The sequence below is a fragment of the Caenorhabditis briggsae genome (genome assembly GCF_000004555.2).
Source record: "Caenorhabditis briggsae complete genome, chrIII, whole genome shotgun sequence".
Classification (NCBI taxonomy): domain Eukaryota; kingdom Metazoa; phylum Nematoda; class Chromadorea; order Rhabditida; family Rhabditidae; genus Caenorhabditis; species Caenorhabditis briggsae.
In genome coordinates this window covers 7,597,464-7,616,125 of record NC_013490.2, presented here as the reverse complement: position 1 = coordinate 7,616,125, position 18,662 = coordinate 7,597,464, and the positions used below count along the sequence as shown (strand labels likewise).

General features: G+C 35.6%; 4 protein-coding genes across 4 annotated transcripts; 1 reads left to right on the top strand and 3 right to left on the bottom strand.

Annotated features, from left to right (window-relative positions):
* Positions 1–3,732: 3,732 nt before the first annotated feature.
* Positions 3,733–5,401, top strand: Cbr-srv-1 (the record flags this gene model as incomplete). Its single annotated transcript, XM_002641822.1, has 6 exons — positions 3,733–3,845; positions 3,898–4,174; positions 4,217–4,357; positions 4,515–4,597; positions 5,048–5,279; positions 5,324–5,401. 6 exons carry the CDS (start codon positions 3,733–3,735, stop codon positions 5,399–5,401), a joined length of 924 nt encoding a protein of 307 aa, XP_002641868.1.
* Positions 5,402–5,646: 245 nt separating this feature from the next.
* Positions 5,647–8,766, bottom strand: Cbr-zak-1 (the record flags this gene model as incomplete). The annotated part of the gene is given in 10 exon segments (XM_045244024.1): positions 5,647–5,751; positions 5,801–6,004; positions 6,049–6,303; positions 6,315–6,680; positions 6,733–6,959; positions 7,009–7,198; positions 7,633–7,804; positions 7,849–8,040; positions 8,087–8,271; positions 8,353–8,766. The coding sequence occupies 10 exon segments, from the start codon at positions 8,764–8,766 to the stop codon at positions 5,647–5,649; spliced, it is 2,310 nt and encodes a 769-aa protein (XP_045095999.1).
* Positions 8,767–10,815: 2,049 nt separating this feature from the next.
* Cbr-clec-158 lies at positions 10,816–11,595 on the bottom strand (the record flags this gene model as incomplete). Its single annotated transcript, XM_002641820.1, has 4 exons — positions 10,816–10,978; positions 11,028–11,362; positions 11,414–11,505; positions 11,550–11,595. 4 exons carry the CDS (start codon positions 11,593–11,595, stop codon positions 10,816–10,818), a joined length of 636 nt encoding a protein of 211 aa, XP_002641866.1.
* Positions 11,596–12,604: 1,009 nt separating this feature from the next.
* Cbr-sma-3 lies at positions 12,605–18,493 on the bottom strand (the record flags this gene model as incomplete). The annotated part of the gene is made up of 11 exons (XM_045244023.1): positions 12,605–12,670; positions 12,867–12,947; positions 16,607–16,859; positions 16,908–16,966; positions 17,013–17,108; positions 17,156–17,235; positions 17,279–17,346; positions 17,393–17,481; positions 17,528–17,602; positions 17,723–17,814; positions 18,355–18,493. The coding sequence occupies 11 exons, from the start codon at positions 18,491–18,493 to the stop codon at positions 12,605–12,607; spliced, it is 1,098 nt and encodes a 365-aa protein (XP_045095998.1).
* Positions 18,494–18,662: the final 169 nt, after the last annotated feature.

Sequence of the window (18,662 nt, the reverse complement as noted above, 5' to 3'; positions counted from 1 at the left end):
ACCATTACGTTCTCAACACAATACGCTATTCTTCTAGTCCCAGTTATATCAGCTTCATCCATCCCATTTCCCATTCCCATGATTTTTTTAATTCACTCGGTGCTCTTTTTTTTGTTCCCATCTTCCCCTTTGTTCCCATATTCTAACTTATTTTTTCAGTTTTCCAAAATCTGTAACACATCCAAAAAACGGGTTCCCTTAATTGCATTTTTGCTCTCTTTTTCTCTTGAAACACGGGAACTTTAATTCATTTTTAAGCTCATAATCATTGTTCCAAGCTGAGCTTTAATAATTCACACCTTTACTTTCTCGAAACCCCCCTCACCAAACTCATGACGTGTCGTTACAGTATGCCTCTCTCATCTTTTGTACCAATTTCTTTAGAATTTCTCTTGTTGCTCTTGGAGCTTTTAGAAAGAGCTTTTTACAGATTTCCGTTATTTTTTTTATTGTATAAAGTTAATTATCATAATCATCTCTCTGTTTTCTTTCATGCAAAAAACTTGAGACTCACACAATAAGAGGATGGTGGGATGCTTAACAATTCCAACATTTCAAAATTTATTCCAAGATTTATGATCAAAAGTTTTAGAAAATCCCTAATTTTGGACAAAAAAAGACTAAAATGAACAAAAAAGACTAAAATAACACAACTTGAATTTGAAGGATTTAACAACTTCTGGACTTCTCTATTTCTGAAAATCTCGTAAACCAAAATTATGAGATTGCAATTCACAAAATTAAGGAATTTTCAAACTTCTTAATTTCCAAGTTTCTGAAATTCCGAAAACCTGAACTTGGAATTTTCAAATTTCTAAAATTCGAAATTTGGAAATTTTCGAGTTTCCCAGAAACTAATTTTCTGAGATTCTGATTCATTAATTTAGGAATTTCTACATTTTGTAATTTCTGAATCTTTGAACTTTTCGAGCTTCCGAATTGCTGAATTTCAAAAAAATAAAACTCCGACATTGTATTCACTGAATTTTCAAACTTTGAAGTTTACAGAATTTCGAAGTTTCGAACTTCTGAATTTTCGATTTTTTAAATTTTTTTCAGGATTGTCCAAGTTGAGAATTGAAAAATTTGTGTGATTGATATTCTTCCAATTCCTGATTTTCAAATTTTGGAATTTGGAAGTTTTCGTGATTCGGAATTTCCGAGTACCCGAATTCGAAATTTTTCGAATTTCTAAACTTTTGAACTTCGGAATTCCCGAATTTCTGTAAACCGACAAACATCTAGAACTCCGGGGACAATTCAAATATTCTTGGTTTCGATAATTTTATTTTTATAAATCATTATCATTTTCAATTTTTCTTTCAGTTCTTTTGCATTACAGATCTTTACCAAATAAAAGTTTCAAGGAAATCGTCAAGTTGATTTTTATCTTCTTTGCTTCATTATCATCACTCGTCTTATCATCTTCAACTTGTCACTTTGGTTTTTTTTCGACATACTTAGAAGAAAGAACAGGCGATGAAAATCTTTAAAAAATCGGAAAGCTTATTGTTCAACTTTTGAAAGTATCACTTCCAGTCAATTTTACTTTTTACTTTTTTGTCATCGCATTCTACATGAAAGATTTTGTATAGTTTTTGATGAAGATAACAAACTACAGTAATCATCACAAACTATAAACGCTTCATTGTAGCCGCCCTTACATTCTCCACTTTGACTCTATTTATCTCAGTTTCTGTGGGAGGTATCAAAAAGTAATCCACTAAGAAAATGCTCATTGTAATATCAGGAAAAATTTCTTAGTTGAAAACTTTTTGATATCTCCTACAGGAATCGAGATAAATTTGCCCACAGGTTCTATTCTCTTTGGTCGTTGAACTTCATCGAACGAGGAAATCGACAGGAGTGTCAGTTGATTTTTTTTTTGCATAAAATGTTTGTCACACTGTCTGACTCTATCTGTTCATTATTCTGATAGATTTTGAATATGATTGTGTGGCAGGAGGAGAGTGTTGATAATCACAAAAACTGTCGATTATCATTTTCAGTCTCCTGTCTCGTTTTCTTCTTGTTTCTTTATGTCTCTCTCTCTCTCTCTCTCTCTTTCTCTGATGTACTCACGTTTTTCCGGGTTTTCAATCTACTACGTCATCGTTTCAGTCTCTCTTCCCCTCCAATCAGTTATTATCGACTTTCGCGGACTTTTGCACCCGCGAATTTCCAGAATTTCTTAAGGTTTCGAAACAGCGTTTTTGATTTTTCCGGGTGAAGCATGGCTATCGCATGTTGTATTTAAATGCATTATCAGATAGAAAAAAGAAGAGAAAGAGGAGAAAGAACAAGTGATAAACAGTAGTGACATTGTTAAATTTTGCTCTCTTCATCGATTTGATAAAACTTCAAAGTTTCAAAGTCTGATGATTTTAGTTTTGTCACTTTTTTCTTTTTCTCTAGCTCTTTGTATATTCATGCTTTCAGCTTTTGAAATTCAGTGAAATTCGTGTTCGCGGTGAAAATAATTACAGCATCGAGTCGTTACTAACGACCATAAAATATCAAAAAACTAAAGCGTGACGTAGATCTCGAAACAAATGTGTTTGATAACAAAATCCAAAAGAAGAACACGAATGTTGTTGGTTTCGAATAGTCACAATATTCTGAAAATTTTTAAAATTAAGATGCGAGACGTTACCAGGTATTGCTACCGTAAATGCTCTAACAGAAGTCCATCTTACACTTGGACTTAATTATCTCGATTAATATAAGAGATACTAAAAATATGTCAACAAGCAAAATGTTAATCATATTATCAGCAAAATTTTATTAATTGCCATAATTTCGATATCTCGCATAGGAACCGAGATAATTGAGCTCAAATAAAAGTATAGGGTGGGCTGTGTTAAATTGTTTTGAAACCTTCAAAGCATATAAAATAAACTAGACTTCTTTTATTTTTGTAGATAACCCATTTTCAATTAATTTTTCTAAAAACATCCATCCAAATTTGATCAAGATCTTGAATGTAGCATGACTCATTTCTGAATACTTTTTTGGGTCAAACTTAAGAAAAAAAAATAAATCTGCAAAGTAGAAGCTCATATTTTTGGAAATTATAAAGTTTCAGAGCAATTTAACAATTTTGAACTAATATTGTAAAGTAGTCTTTCTAGTATAATGCTGGTACAAAAGAATAAGAGCTGTTGATGAGAAACACCGGTGGCAGAGACCGACGGTATTTATTTTTATTTTCTAAGTGTTATTTTCTCGATTTAATCGACGAAATTTAATAAAAAAACAAAAAAATAAACCAGGAAAATGAAAATATTTTTAGCTTATGTTAGTTGTCATTGTGGAACCTCCGGCCACGGCCACCTTCTTTTCTCTTCCATAGCTCCTATTTTTCGCACCTGAACAATGCCGCAGCTTATTTCAACCGCACTATGTTTATATTTGTATGCCTTATCAATTTGAAAACAACAATTGTTTATAACGGGGCAAATTCAGTTCAGTTTAGTGAAATTCTCGAAGACGTTACTGTAGATTGCTTTTTTCAGTCAAATTGAATTTCAGTAAACTCCGTACGTCATAACTGGGAGTCTCTGACTTCCTGTTAACCATTTGATAGTAGTAAACATTAATAACATTTCCTCATATCTTCATTTTTCCACCTATTTTTCAATGTTTCCATTTCTTTTTCAATAGTTCCAGAACCAAAAATAGCGTCTTTTGGACGAGACGCCGTTGGCAGCCTCTTCCTGAGCGAGAGGCCTGATGACGATTGCGTTTCTTGACGTGGCAATCACCATCGAGTATGTTTCGACCGCGATTTCACTCGTTTGTCTGCCAATAAATATCCTTTTCGTCTACATTCTGATCATCGAAAGGTATAGTAAACTTTAAACGTTTCGTTTGCATCAAATCTTCTTTGTTTTCCAGAAATCGTCCACCATACAACACTCCATTCTTCCGATTATGCATTCATCTGTCGATTGCCGATATTCTGATGGAAGTATTCTCCACTTTATTCTTCAAATTTCCATCTTTTGGAGTGTTTCCTGATACTTTCTACAAGGAGAACTGGTCAGTTGTTCCGATAGCTGGAATGCAGTATCTAGGACATGCACAAGCATTTGGTATCATTTTCATTGCTGTCAACAGATTCACTGCGGTTCATTATCCTATAAAACATCGACAACAATGGTGGACTCCCAAGGTTAGTTTTCGAAAAGCTCAAAGTAACCAAAAACGTTTTTAGGTTACAAAAACCCTTCTACTCATCCAATGGATCACTCCAATCTTCTTCATGGCCCCATTATTTTTCACTGATTTCAAATTTCTGTTTTCTCGAAACTCTGGTTCGGTGATATTTGCTGCAAGTGATGCCCGTTTTCATAAGGTAAGCACCTGAAATATGTGGAAACTGGGGAATTTTAATTTCTGCTCATTTCTTCTTCTTCTTTGTCTTATCGAAAATTTATCAGATGGTCGATTTTTAGTATACAAATACGAATATAATGTCGCCGATCTTTGCACCCAATTCCTTGAATTTTCAGAACTATTTCCTTGCCATGGCCATTGTCGACGGAATTTTGATCAACTCGATTGTTCTGTTATTGTATGGAGCAATTTTTGTCAGGTTGGTTATCAGAAGAAAGTACAAGAACATTAATTCTTTTAATGTATCAGAGTTCTGTCCGATAGAACCCAGAAATCCAGAAGCTCAGAAATTTGGGAATTCGGTAATCCAAAATGTGGAATTTCAGAAAGTTGGGAAACTGAAAAATCCGGAAATCTAGAAATCCATAAATCTGATATTTGGAAATTGAGAATATTGAAAATCGAAAATCTGGAAACCTGGAATTCCGGAAATTTGGAATGCCGGGCATCCTGATATCCGGGAATCCAGAAATGCTATAGTTTTTTGAGAGCTGGAAATTCGGGAATCTTGCTTTCCGATATCTGGAAATTCGAAAAAATATCGTGTCAACTGAAAGTGTTTTCGAATATCTCAGAAAAATTGTTATATTTCGAAAACCTTGAACTTCTAACAAGTCCATCTGAATCTCCCAACTCTAGAACTTTTCAGAGTACACACCCATGTAGTTGTCCGTAAACCAGGAGAACTTGCTCTTCGTCTTGCTCTTTCTGCATTCATAATTTTCATTTGCTATCTGGCACTGGGAGTTTGTTCTCTTCTTTCCGCATTAACTCCGCCTCCAGATGCCTGGGTCTACCGTACGATGTGGTTTGTCGTCAACGATGTTCTCTGTAATTCCAGCGCCTTGGTCCTTTTGGCGCTGAATCGACCAATTAGAAAGGTAAACCAAATTCTGATTAACATAGAAAATCATTTTGTTTTTAGGCTTTCACTCGTCACCTCGGAATTTTTTCGTATCAAGGAGTGAGCACAAAAAACAATTCATTGCTTCAAGCTGTCTAACTTCTTTTCTTTTTCCCAAATATACTTTATCATAATTATTCAACTGCCTCTTAAACTCCTCGAAAATAAATTGTCTCTTCTTTGAAATCTTCATATTCTGCTTTCGATCTCTTTGCTTTTGAAACATGTGTAAAATAAATTATTTATTTTTCAAACAAGTACTGGAAAATATTGAACTTATAAAATTCATATGAAAGTCTAGATATCGTAAACAACCCGTTCAAATGAACTGTGTTAGTTCTGGATTAATTAAATTTCGGTTTTGATTTCCCTTTTTTCCAATTCCATTTATCCTTTCCTCCATGCACATGAACGCGACGAGTACGAGGGTCCGGCTCTTTCGGATCTTTCTGAAAATTTAATTTTTTATTTTAACTACAATATTCAAGGAAGAACAACCTCTTCCGAATTTGTAGTCGTTGTTCTTCTTCTCCTAGGAATTTTCGGAACAGCGAGAACTACATTCTCATCCCCATTCTTATCCGGGGAAGGTGTTCTCAAATGCTCTTGAAGACTGCTTAATTCTGTCTCCGTCAGTCCGTGTCTATTCATTCCAGCTTGTTTTCGATGCCAAAATCCACGCAATTGAGGTGAGCTTGTAGTCTGTAACAAAAATATTCAGGCGATTTTCAGAGAAAATCTGATACATGATGGAATCCATTAGTTAAATGACCAAATGGCTGGTAGACAGGAGGAACGACAGAAGGAGAAGGTGTTGATACAGAAGCACTACTTGAACTTCTCCGAAGACGTAAATGAACATGTCGTTCTTCTAAAATCTTACTCTCTTCCAAAGAGGTTACCAACTCCACAATTTCAGTATTCCGTGGTTGGGTCTGAAAAATAAACTTTGAGAAAAAATTATTGAAATGATTCTCACCACAGTATCCGCAAAATAGACGCTAACAATAACTTTGATTTTTATATCGTCTTCAGTGTCTACAGTAATCCAATCTGGATTTGTTGTCATACCACTAGAAATTGAGCATGCTGGCTCATTAATCGGCTTCTGAAATCGAATTTGAAGAATAGAAATGGAAACATCATTCAAAACTACCTTTGTATTATCATCAAGAACCGAAAAGCAGACTGTTTTGATGAGCGCTGAAGCATGTTTGGATTTCGATTTTGCCGGAATATCAGTCTCATCGATCCAGTCCGAGTCGGCGTAGAATTTAAATTTTCTCAAAGTCGGACTCATTTTTCTGACATACATCCCAACGATTATAACAATATCCACTCCATTTGCCAAGTGACCAGCCGACTCTTTTTCGGTCTTCTACAATGTTATTTTTTTATTTCCCGTATCTTAAGTAAGTGTTATAACCCACCAAGCTCATTTCAATTTGTTTAGCTTGCTCAAGAGTTGGAAAAGCATGCAACACTTTTTGAGTATCCTTCAGTTTTCTTATCATCTTCATCAGTTCGATTCTTGATCCAACTTTTTGAACTCCCAAATGTTCCAAATCATTTTGGGTCATTTCCAGAAGCCGTGCTCCAGTGATTCTATTTCTGAAGACCGCCGCATTCACACGATCCAGAAACTTTTTGTCGTTAGCTATAAACTAATTTTAGATGGAAATTCGAAGCTTTTCAAAGAATCCTACCAACTCGGGCAAGCACAGTCTCAACCCAATGCGAAGTGTGATGCTCGCTCCATTGATGAACGTCTTCTGGCGGATGACGTGCCGAATCCAAAACTGCTTGCTCCACTTTCATTCGATTTTTCAATGCTTTCTCTCGGATTTCCAACTGTTCTCGACGTTTTTCTAGATCTTTTCGCATTTTCTGAATATTCTTACTTTAGAATTAAACGGAAAGAAACTAGAGAAAGGACAGGGTGGTGCATGATTGACTCAATTTGGTACTAGCACAAAATTTGAGTGAAGCGTTGTACTGGGCTCAAATTTGAAATGCAGAAATTCGAATAAGTCATCAGTAAACTGATTAAGTTTTAACCTATTTGATCAACATTGAGCTGAGTTGTCGCTTTTCAAACTAGCTTCATCTCATGAATATCACAAGAAAAATTATACCGTTCATCTTTGGACAATCACAAAAATACTTGAGGAATCGCTTTGAAATTTTCAGTAGCTTTGAATCAAACGTAAAATTATATTTATACCAATTTTGGTGCGTCCAAGATACTTAGGTCTACAGATATACTCGTTTTTATCAGTCCGGGTACTTGTTAGCAACCCTGTAGAAAATGGAGATAGGGTATCACATACCTCTACATTTTTCTCCTGCTTTGCAATTTCCGTTTTCCAATCTTCCAGCTCCATAAACTTCTCACACTCGTCCATCACTTTTTGATTTCCCTGTAGTCGATTGAGTTCTCCTTGAATCTGTCGCATATTTGCTCGATCCTTCGGTGTCATCTTCCAACAATTATTCATTAGTCTGAAAAAATAGCTAAAGCCGAAACACTTCAAAAAGAAACAAACTGTTTCAGTGGAGCCGGACATGTCGGAGGGATCGCAAGAGTGATTCCAGACTGTGTGATCAAAGTGAATATTCTGAATTCCGAGTAATCTTTGTATGGTACTTCTCTTGATAAAATCTCCCAAAGAACCACTCCATAGCTCCATACGTCGGTGGCAGTTGTCAGTCCCTCGGATTGAAGAATCATTTCAGGGCTGCAAAATTCTCGTTTCGAAAAATTCTATTTGTAAAAATAATCACCTCATCCATGCGGCAGTTCCACCCCACGATGGTGCCGTGCAAGAATGTGTCAGATCCTTCGAAGTTCCGAAATCACAAATCTTGCAAACCAAATTCTTATCCAGAACCACATTTTTTGATTTAAGATCTCTATGAATAATCGTGTCCACTGCATCATAATGAAGATATTGTATTCCATTAGCTATCTGAAAATTCACAATGTTGAGAAGTGTGCACGGATCTTCCTTCTATTTCTGAACTTCAAAAACTCACAAAAACATTCCCACCTGAGATGCCCATTTGACAACGACATCGAAACAATTCAAACCCGAAGCCGTTGCAAGATTATGAGATTCTTCGGAATGTATGAAATCGTATAAACTTCCTCTTTCAGCATATTCAGTCACAATAAAATAATCATTTCCCGTTGCTTTACAAATTCCATAAAACTGAATAATGTTCTTGTGTCGAATTTTCGAGAGAATCTCTGCTTCTTTCTCCAGAACGAATACTTTTTTGAGGGCAATTATACGTTGACTGGCATCTGGAAGTGTCCATGTTCCACTGAAAACAGCTCCAAATGATCCTACTCCAATATGATCTCCAACTTGAATATCATCTCTTTGAATATCAGGAAACAGAGCACGTTGTTCGTATCCAGATGAAGAAGATGTCGATTCTTCTGATGTGGGAAGCGACATCTCCTGAAATTTTAAAAATCGATTTTTCTAAAATTTTGGATATTTAGAAATTCAGAAATTTGGGAGTTCGAATATTCCGGATTTCAGAATTTCGAAAGTTGTAAAATCAGGCATCCTATTATCAAGAAGTTAGGAAAGTCAGACATTAAAATACTTCAAAATCAATAAATTTTGAAATCTTGAAATTTCGACTTTCGGAATTTAGAAATTTCCAAAATTCGATACCCCTGTAAAAATGGAACTTCCAAGATTCAGGAACTCGAATATTATGGATTTCAAAAATTTAAATTCCAGTAGTTCAGTAACTCAGAATTTTGGAAGCTAAAATATTCAGAAACTTTGAGCTTCTCAGAAACTCATAATCTTTAAAATTAGAAATTCAAGCGTAAGATACAGTAGGCGGAAGGAAACCGACTGGTGTATTGTATCTAGAATATTCTACATTGAATCAAAATATTCATCAGAAACAAGAATTGTAAAACACATGTATTGCACATGCTAAACCGAAAAAAGAGATGACTAATAATATTGCAACCATTAGAAAAATGATGATACTGTTTCCGGAGAATGGCGCCGTCTTGGCAATTTTTCTAATGGAATTACTTTTTAGTTTATCAATTTTTTTATTAAATTAAGATTTTTTAGTTTCCAGCTAGCTAGAAATCTGAAAGGGAAATATATCAAACAAAAAAACTTGGAGCCTATCAATAACTAGATTTTGAGTTCAATCATGAAAATATAATTCGGCTACTGTAAATAGTGGAGAATCCTTTTTGAAGAAGATTTTCGCTCACAACAACCAAAGAAATCATCTAGAAATTCGCTCGTTTTTCATATTATTCCCAAATCGCCTATAGTTTGCAAATTCGGAAGTTGCAAGGTCACAGACACAGACTATTCCAAAAAGGACAGTTCTATTGCGAAACATTTCGTAAAATCCTTGGTTAAAAGTAGATAGAATAATTGAGTAGAGAAAAAGAAAAAAGTGAGACGGAGAGAAACAAATAAGTCAACAATTGAGAAAAGTATTTGGCAGCATAGTTTCGCAAAGAACGATTAAAAATTCAAAACCAGGAGAAGAGAAGACATCTTTGACTTGTTCTTTGTTTTTGTTTCCTCGTGGTTCCTTTACATTTGTCTGACAAATTGAGAAAATAGAAAAGAAATCGGAGAGACTATAGAGAAAGAGAGAACAAAAATCGCATGGAAAAAAGTACCCATGCATCAAACCTTCCCGTCGGGAAAACGAGAGAAACAGAGTGGGAAGAAAGTGATTTGGTGATAAACCAATCACTTTGGGAGAGAAGAAACAGAGAAATAGCGTTGAAATAGAGGAGAGTGTAGGGAAAATGTTTAGATGCAAATTTTATGCATGTGCAATGTCGGTTTCATATCAATTTTCAATTTCCAGTTGAACAGGCAGGTGAAGTTGGGGAAAACAAGTTTTGATGTGCTTTACAGGGCGGTTCATAGTTACCCGGACTCAAGTTTGTACTAGAATAAAAGTTGATTCCAGGTAATTCTCTCGGATAACTGTTCCCGGCGTTTTTCAGGGTCTTTTCGCATTTTCTGAATACTTTAGAATTGAACGAAAGGAAATTATAGTTTTTACTTGCATTAAATTTGAGTAAAGCGACATTTGGACTGCGAAAATTAAAAACATTCATCAGTAAACTGGCCAAGTTTCAAATTATTTGATCAACTTTTAGCTGATAGTGAGATATCGCTTTCGAAGTTGCTTCATCTCATGAAAATCACACCAGCTTGCAAGAAAAATTGCGGTGTTCATCTTTGGACAAGTATAACAATATCTAGAAGAATCGGTTTGAAAATTTCGGTAGCCTTGAATCAATAATTGAAATTACACTTCTTTCGATTTTTGGGCTTTCAAAACACTTATGTCTGCAGAAAAACCCGTTTTTATCAGTCCGGGTAACTGGGTACCACTCTGTATCTCTTTTCGGTTGCTTTTCATAAAATAGGACCTATTTTTATAATGAATGAGAAGATAAACATTTTATTGTGACAGGGCACCATTACGATTAAAAATTATTGAAATTCTGGAAGACGTCCGCATGCGACACCAACATTCCACATATCCAAAGCCTTGGCATTAGCCGGTGATTTATCGTAATCACATTGAATATCATTCAGTTTCTTGTTACGCTTTTCGAATTGAAAGATTCCTAGAGCAATGCACGATTCGACATCTCTGAAATTGTAGAGATCATTCACAATGGAAATGTTCTAGAACTCCCTACGTTTGCCAGAAAGATGCACTCGGTTCAGTATCAGCCCAATTCTGGAACATGAAAGTGTTATCTGTATGCTTATCATCAGTTGTGAATCCAGTTGTTGGATCCAAACATGGAGAGGCTCTCAAAATGGTACGATCCTGAGTTTGACACTGTGGAAGGCGGTGTCCATCGACAAACATTTGACCGAGGCTCATTTTCTTAGCAGCGAGTCCAGCAGAAAGAGCAGAAGATAATTGATGACGTTCGTCATCGTTTTCAAAAGTAGTCAAAACTGAATTTTCTTGGGCACAGAGAGCCTTTGCAGATGTGACATTGATGGTGGATTCAGGGAAGATTGTCTGGAAAACATCGATTTTTTCATTTCTTTGACTTCCTTTTATTCATCAAACCTTGACACACCACAAACTAGTCATGGAATTTTGAGGAGTTGGTGTCCTTTTGAATGACAAATATCCATCGGGACATTTTAGAGAACATTGACCTGAAAAGTGAACATCCTGGGTGTAAAATAAAGAAAAAACTAACCAGCCACCACGGCTACAATGAATGCGGAAATAAGAAGTTTCTGCATTTCGGAAAGTATGAGAAATGTGAAGTTTTATAAAGATTCATTAGAACTTTTATACCAGAATGCGGGTGAGAAATAATAGCAGAAATGCAAGAAAAACATACAGTGTTCTCATGGATAATGAGAAATTTTTTGGAAAATTTAGACCAAAAGTTCCTTTTCTCATTCGGCGAAAGATCATTTTTCGATTGCAATCAAAAGTTGAATCAATTCGGTACTGCTGCAAAAATTGCAGACTTTTAATATTGGAGTTTTGTAAACAATTTAAAGAAACCCCATACATCTGTCATCCGCCTGCCATTGGTCCGGCGTTGATACACTATCTAGGTTTTATTTTTTGACTAGGACGTTGAAATTTTGGAGGGTGTTAAACAATCCTAAATCTAAAATTTTTTTTCACAGACACACTCCATAGTGGCCCAGTTTTGTTATGAAAACGAGAAAAAACAGATTTCTTTGAGAAATTGGCAAATAGCTGAAAAACTAGGGATTTTCTAAAAATTCTGAAAATGCAAAGTTTTCAATCTCGGTTTGTTTCGTGCCCTTCAAAAATTTCAAAATAATCCGAAACTTGACAGCCGAGCTCCAGACTTCTGGAAATGGTCAAAATGGCCGAAGATCAACTGAGACATATGTTGTTGCACATCTTATCAACCAGTACTGTAGATGTCACATTTCTTTAATTTCCTTCATATTAATTTTTTTTTCATTTTTTTAATTCGTGAATTTGATAAATTTAAGCGTTAAGGGGCCCTTCTATTGCAGGTTTTACGGTATTCTTTGTACTTCTGTTTTTCGTTAATATTCTCCAAAATTTCAATAACCCTTGAAACTTTGAAAAGTAGAAGCGGATATGAATTTATTGTAAAAGTAAAATTAAAAGTAAAACATTTCAAAAAAGAAGAAGAAGAAAGTGATGATGAGCATAACCAGCAAATATCGGAGACGTTACAAGTAGCATCGTTAGATTGAAAAGAAAATTGAAGGGAAAACTAGAAATAAAAAACAGAAATTATGTCACTGAGTTCGGCTCCACCAGATTCACTCGTGGAGTTTGTTTCATTTTTTGGTCGATGTACTGAAAAAAATTCATAGTTGAAGCACCGATTTTATAAAAAAAACTATGGTTTTAAACAAAGAAATTAGGTGCATAACTTTTCTAGTACTTCCTGTTTTTCGAAAATCCGAATGAATATATTCAATATTGAAAAAATTGTATATTTTCAATGTGTGAAACTTTTTATGAAAACAAAAACATCAATCGTAAGACTTACAGCCAATGGAACATTCAACCGAAGTTCGAGCCAACAAGGAGTAGAAGTCACATCTTGACGCGGATAATCCTCTCCCCATCCCTGAAAATATTTCAGTCCGGCTTCAACTCGATTTTTAAAACTTACCTTTACAAAAGAAATCCTGAGAAAGCAATGTTTCGAAAGTTGATTCAATCCTTCTCTATCATTACATGATTGTTCAAGCATCTGTAATCATCTCTTGCCTTTTTTCCTAATTCAGATCTTCCTCGTGAGGGGCATTTTCTGAGCCTCATGTACAGTGCCGAACGTTAGTGAGTGTCCCTCTATACTTTTGTTCATAACTTTGCTCAAACTTGTCCAATCATTGAAAACTTTTTTGTTAAATGTAGCTGGGTTTCCAACAAAACGTTGTATAAGTTTTTTGAAAATGAATCAATTTTTGTGTCTTCTGAATCTTCACAGATGTGACGATGACTCCAGATGAAAAAAAACATTTTCTGTCAGAATTATTTTAAAGAATGGCTTTGTGATGTAAAATGTTTGGTGTAGATCAAATATATATATATACAGAAAAAATTTGAAGCGGTTTGGAACACTTGCTCATGAGATGTGCTCACTGGAGCATAAAAGGTATGGTTCAGGAGTTTGGCTATAACTCGGCTCAAAATGATCCAAATCTGCTCGAATTTTGAGAGAATGTGTGTCCTTAATTGCTCTACAACATACAGTGCGCGTCATAATGATAGAACCAACCCATATTTTGAGGTTTTCAGAAAAACTAAAAATTTTGGAGAAAAACCGCTAATGCCAGTCGATTCAGCGCCCTAAAAAACCTATGGGTCTCCTGGATCAAGTGCCAGTCGCGTGTTTTAGGACTAAAGTAACCAAAAGTCTCTCTGCACACCGCGTCATAATGATAGAACCAACCTGGAAAACGTAAAATCTCATGTTTATTTGAGAAAAAAATTGAGATTTTTTGTTGGAACTCGTTAAAATAGTCATGAAACAGTCTATTTTGACAGTCTTTTTTTCAGACATTTCCGTCATTTTTTGGGTTTCCAGAATAAATCTTTAATAACTTTGCTCCTGGATAAAATTTTGAGCTGAAATTCATAGAAAATATCTTGTGAATGCTTGTAGTCATTCTGCAATTGTTCAAGGCATTCATGAGCTCTGGTAGCTCATAATTGAGATTGAGCTTTGAACTGAAAAAATGTCAAAAAATGAAAATTTTACAAAGAAGTGTAAAACGTACAAAAGATGTTCTAAGTTAGCAAAATCGTTTTCGAAGTTATGATTTTGTACAGAAAAATAATTTTTACTGGACAAATTCAGTTTTTAAAAGGAAATCAGAACTACCGAAATTCAAGGCTCGTTTTCGAAATTTCGGTTTTCCTTAAATTACAAACGACGACTCAGAATAGCATGAAAACAACTAGTAGATCCTCCAGACCACTGAACAAATATTTCTTATCAATTTCAGCTCAAAATTTTATCCAGGAGCAAAGTTATTCAAGATTTATTCTGGAAACCCAAAAAATGACGGAAATGTCTGAAAATAATTTTTTCTAAAAATTGAATAGAGACATCAATTTTTGTACAGACTGTCCAAATAAACTGTTTCATGACTATTTTAACGAGTTCCAACAAAAAATCTCAATTTTTTTCTCAAATAAACATGAGATTTTACGTTTTCCAGGTTGGTTCTATCATTATGACGCGGTGTGCAGAGAGACTTTTGATTACTGTAGTCCTAAAACACGCGACTGGCACTTGATCCAGGAGACCCGTAGGTTTTTAGGGCGCTGAATCGAATGTCATTAGCGGTTTTTCTCCAAAATTTTTAGTTTTTCTGAAAACCTCAAATAATGGGGTGGTTCTATCATTATGACGCGCACTGTATATACATACCTTTGTATTTTGGGAACGACTTTTTTTTCATAATGCATAGCTTATCTTCGGTACATAAAAATGAAAAAAATTATGAAAAATTTTGTTCACAAAGTACAAAGTTTTGTATGTATTAGGTTGGCGGGAAAGTCTTTGTCACTCTGTTTGTTTAATCACTGTTCTCGTATATGGAGGCTGTGTATGATATCGACTCTAGTGAATAACAAGGTGATAAGAACCTTCCATATAAACAAGTCCCCATCTCCTTCCCTGCTCCTCATCTGTAATTGAAACGATATGTTTGTTCCCACTGCTATTCACATCAGACATGTTTTGATTTACCTCTTCCTATCTCACACCACGATGAAGGATTCGGAAACTTTCTTGAAGAATGTGTACAACACACATGCCCCTCACTACAATACTATTCGCAATTGGTTCCATCGTTTCGAAAAAGATGACTTCTCGCTCGATGAAAAGGATCGCTCTGGGAGACCCCGTGAGTTGGATTTGGACAAGCTGAAGCACGCATTGCAATCGGATCCATTTCAATCTAGCCGTGAACTAGCTGTCACATTCGGAGTTCACCATAGCACAGTCCTTGAAGGTTTGAAGTCTCTTGGAATGAGAAAACTTTTTGGTCGATTCATACCTCATCACCTGACTCAAGCCAACCTTGACCGCCGAGTCGACGATTCGATTACTCTTCTCACTCTCCACGCGGGCGATCGATGGCTGGACCGGCTAATAACCGGAGATGAGAAGTGGGTCTTCTACGATAATCACCACAGGAAATCCCAGCGGGTTGGAGAAGGAGAGAGCCCACAGGATGTCCCAAAACCCGACCTTCATCCGAAAAAAGTTATGCTCTCTGTGTGGTGGGGAGTGGACGGCCCCATCTACTGGGAACTTCTGCCCGAGGGCAAAACAATAACTGGAGACCTCTACACTACTCAACTACGAAACCTCAAGAAAGCAGTCGACCGTTCGGCCCTGAAAGACAAGAAAGTGTACTAGCAACATGATAACGCTCGCCCACATGTTTCGAAACAAGTGAAGCAGGAGCTGATGGGATATGGATGGAATGTTCTCCCTCACCCCCCGTATTCTCCTGATCTTGCTCCTTCCGACTATTGGTTATTTGGCGATATGACACGTGCCTTCGAAGAAGAAGCTTCAATTCCCGTGGAGCGGTCGAAGCGGCACTCAAACAATACTTTGCCTCACGCCCGGCTGGATTCTACCGCAATGGAATCCATAAATTGAGGGAACGTTGGAGACATGTTGTTGATAATGATGGACAATATAATTAATTATTCGGTTATTTTTTCTTTGAGAAATAAACTATTGAAAAAGTGACAAAGACTTTCCCGCCAACCTAATATATTGTAGCGCAGTTAAAGACACACATTCTCTCAAAATTTGAACAATTTTGGATTATTTTGAGCCGAGTTATAGCCAAACTCCTGAACCGTACCTTTTATGCTCCAGTGAGCACATCTCACGAGCAAGTGTTCCAAACCGCTTCAAATTTTTTTCTGTATATATTTGATCTACACCAAACATTTTACATCACAAAGTCAAACTTTTAAAAAATTCTGACGGAAAATTGTTTTTTCATCTGGAGTCATCGTCACGTCTGTGAAGATTCAGAAGACACAAAAATTGATTGAGTTTCAAAAAACTTATACAACGTTTTGTTAAAAACCCAGCTACATTTAACAAAAAAGTTTTCAATAATTGGACAAGTTTGAGCAAAGTTATGAACAAAAGTATAGAGGGACACTCACTAACTCACTAACGTTCGCCACTGTATATGTAATATTTCATGTTCTTTAAATGAATAAATAACCATTACAAACTCTTACCTGAAAAAACAAATTGAATTCAAATGCACATAATTGACTGTGAGGCGGTATCCGATTCACTTTTCCCAATGGCATATTCATCATGAGATTCGTATTTTTGGATTGAACGAAAACTGGCATATCCGAATTATTGGTGATCATAATATGCATTTGTCCCTCTTTGTTATCTAGTTGAATTCCTTTTCCTATATGCATCCTCGTATTCTCAACAGTGGTGTTTCGGTTTACATTTGTCAATTGTCCAAGGCATATTCTTTAAAAAAGATAGAATAGTTACAGAATACATCTTTTCTAAAATTACCTGGTGTCTGAATTTGATGGATCTGTATATCCGTCGACGGTAATGCTTTGGTTGACCAGCTGAAAAATAGTTTGAATAATGAAGAAATCCCAATAGAGTTCTTACTTTGAAAACTTCTCCAACTCTTGAATTCAACTCAAAATATGTGATTTGAGCCCAGGATTTGGGGTGGCGGAAAGGTGGTGGTCTCTGGTGCGCTTGCTGAAATATCACAATTATGAAAAAGAATAATTTGATTTGGATCTTACCAATTCCCCATCTTCAGAAAATACAGAAGGGCTTGGAGAGCTGGCACACGATGCTGTTGAACTTCCAGATTGCCAAATAGCTTAAAACTACGAACTTTTTGATTTCTATCATTCTAAACTAACTGTTCGAAGGTGATGGAGCTGGCTGTGGTGATGGCATTGAGGAATTGAGACCTTTTGGGATAGTCAATCTGCAAATAATTGATTCGAAAAATGAATGGATAAACTTTGAGAAACCTTTGATAATGGTATGGATTGATGCAAATATACATCGTTTTGGAACTCGATTCATATGGGTAAGAGCATGTTTCAATGGAACGTAATTCCTGCAAAGAAAATCATTTAAAAAAAGGAAAAATCGAATAAACTAACATGTTGGGTATTGATGTCCGGCCACCGCCAAACTCGACAATAGATAACATGTGGGAGTCCTTTTTTGTGTGAAACCTGAAATGTTATTCGAATTTGGATTCAAAAAATGGGTTGATTGAGAACAAATATGAATGAGAGAGGATGTTGATATTAAGCAACCATCATACCAGTTTGGCGCCTTATGTGTTGACATACCTGTAACCGACCATCCAAACTTTTTGGTATTGTTATACATCTCGAATTGGGAGTTGGATTCGCTAGAACACATTCAAGATCTTCTAGAGTTCCTGGAAATTCGAATTTGTTGGAGATGGAGTTGTCATCATGTTTTATCATGAAATCACTTTGTGATATATGGATTAGTAGATACAACAACTGACAAAGTTTCAGAAACGTTTGGACGGTTGCAAAAATATAAACTTTGGGATCTTACAAAAATGGGTCTAACTATTTTTTTTTTATAGGAAAGTTTTTAACACTAGTGAAATAGACACAGTGTTAATTTTCTACTAAAAGCTTTCTTATAGAAATTTCTTCACTTGTTATATCACATTGTAATCAATTAAATGCCGAAATTGCTGAAATTAAGAGCAAGCTGATGGAATTTTGATGAAACTGGTCAACTATGGAAATGTCTAGTTTTGGCTTAGTAATCTGCTAAAAATTAAGATGCCGTAAACACTCTAATAGAGTGTCATCCAAACTTTTCACTCTGATAGGGAGACCATTTATCTCTTTCCCTGCAAATTATATAATATACCAGTCAAACGATAAAAAGTTTTACGGTAATTTGAACAATTTCACATCATCTGAAACTGTAAACTTACCACATCCATTATTCTTCTTTTTCAACTTTTTCACCAACGCTTCAACTGCCTTTTCACACCATTTCTCCTCATCTTCTCCAATTTTCCAACCTAATAATTTCTTGACAGCAGGACCATGCATATGTAGTAATCCATTCATCCTTTAAAGAATCAGTTAATTGTTAATTATTGATTTTCGTTGCGCGAGAAAAGAAATAGAAACAGATAACAGAAAAGTGGGTAAACTGAGCGGAAACTGTAGGCAAAAATAAAGAAGAGAAATAGAGAGAAACAAGACAAAAAGTGACTGTTTGAGTAGAAAATGATGA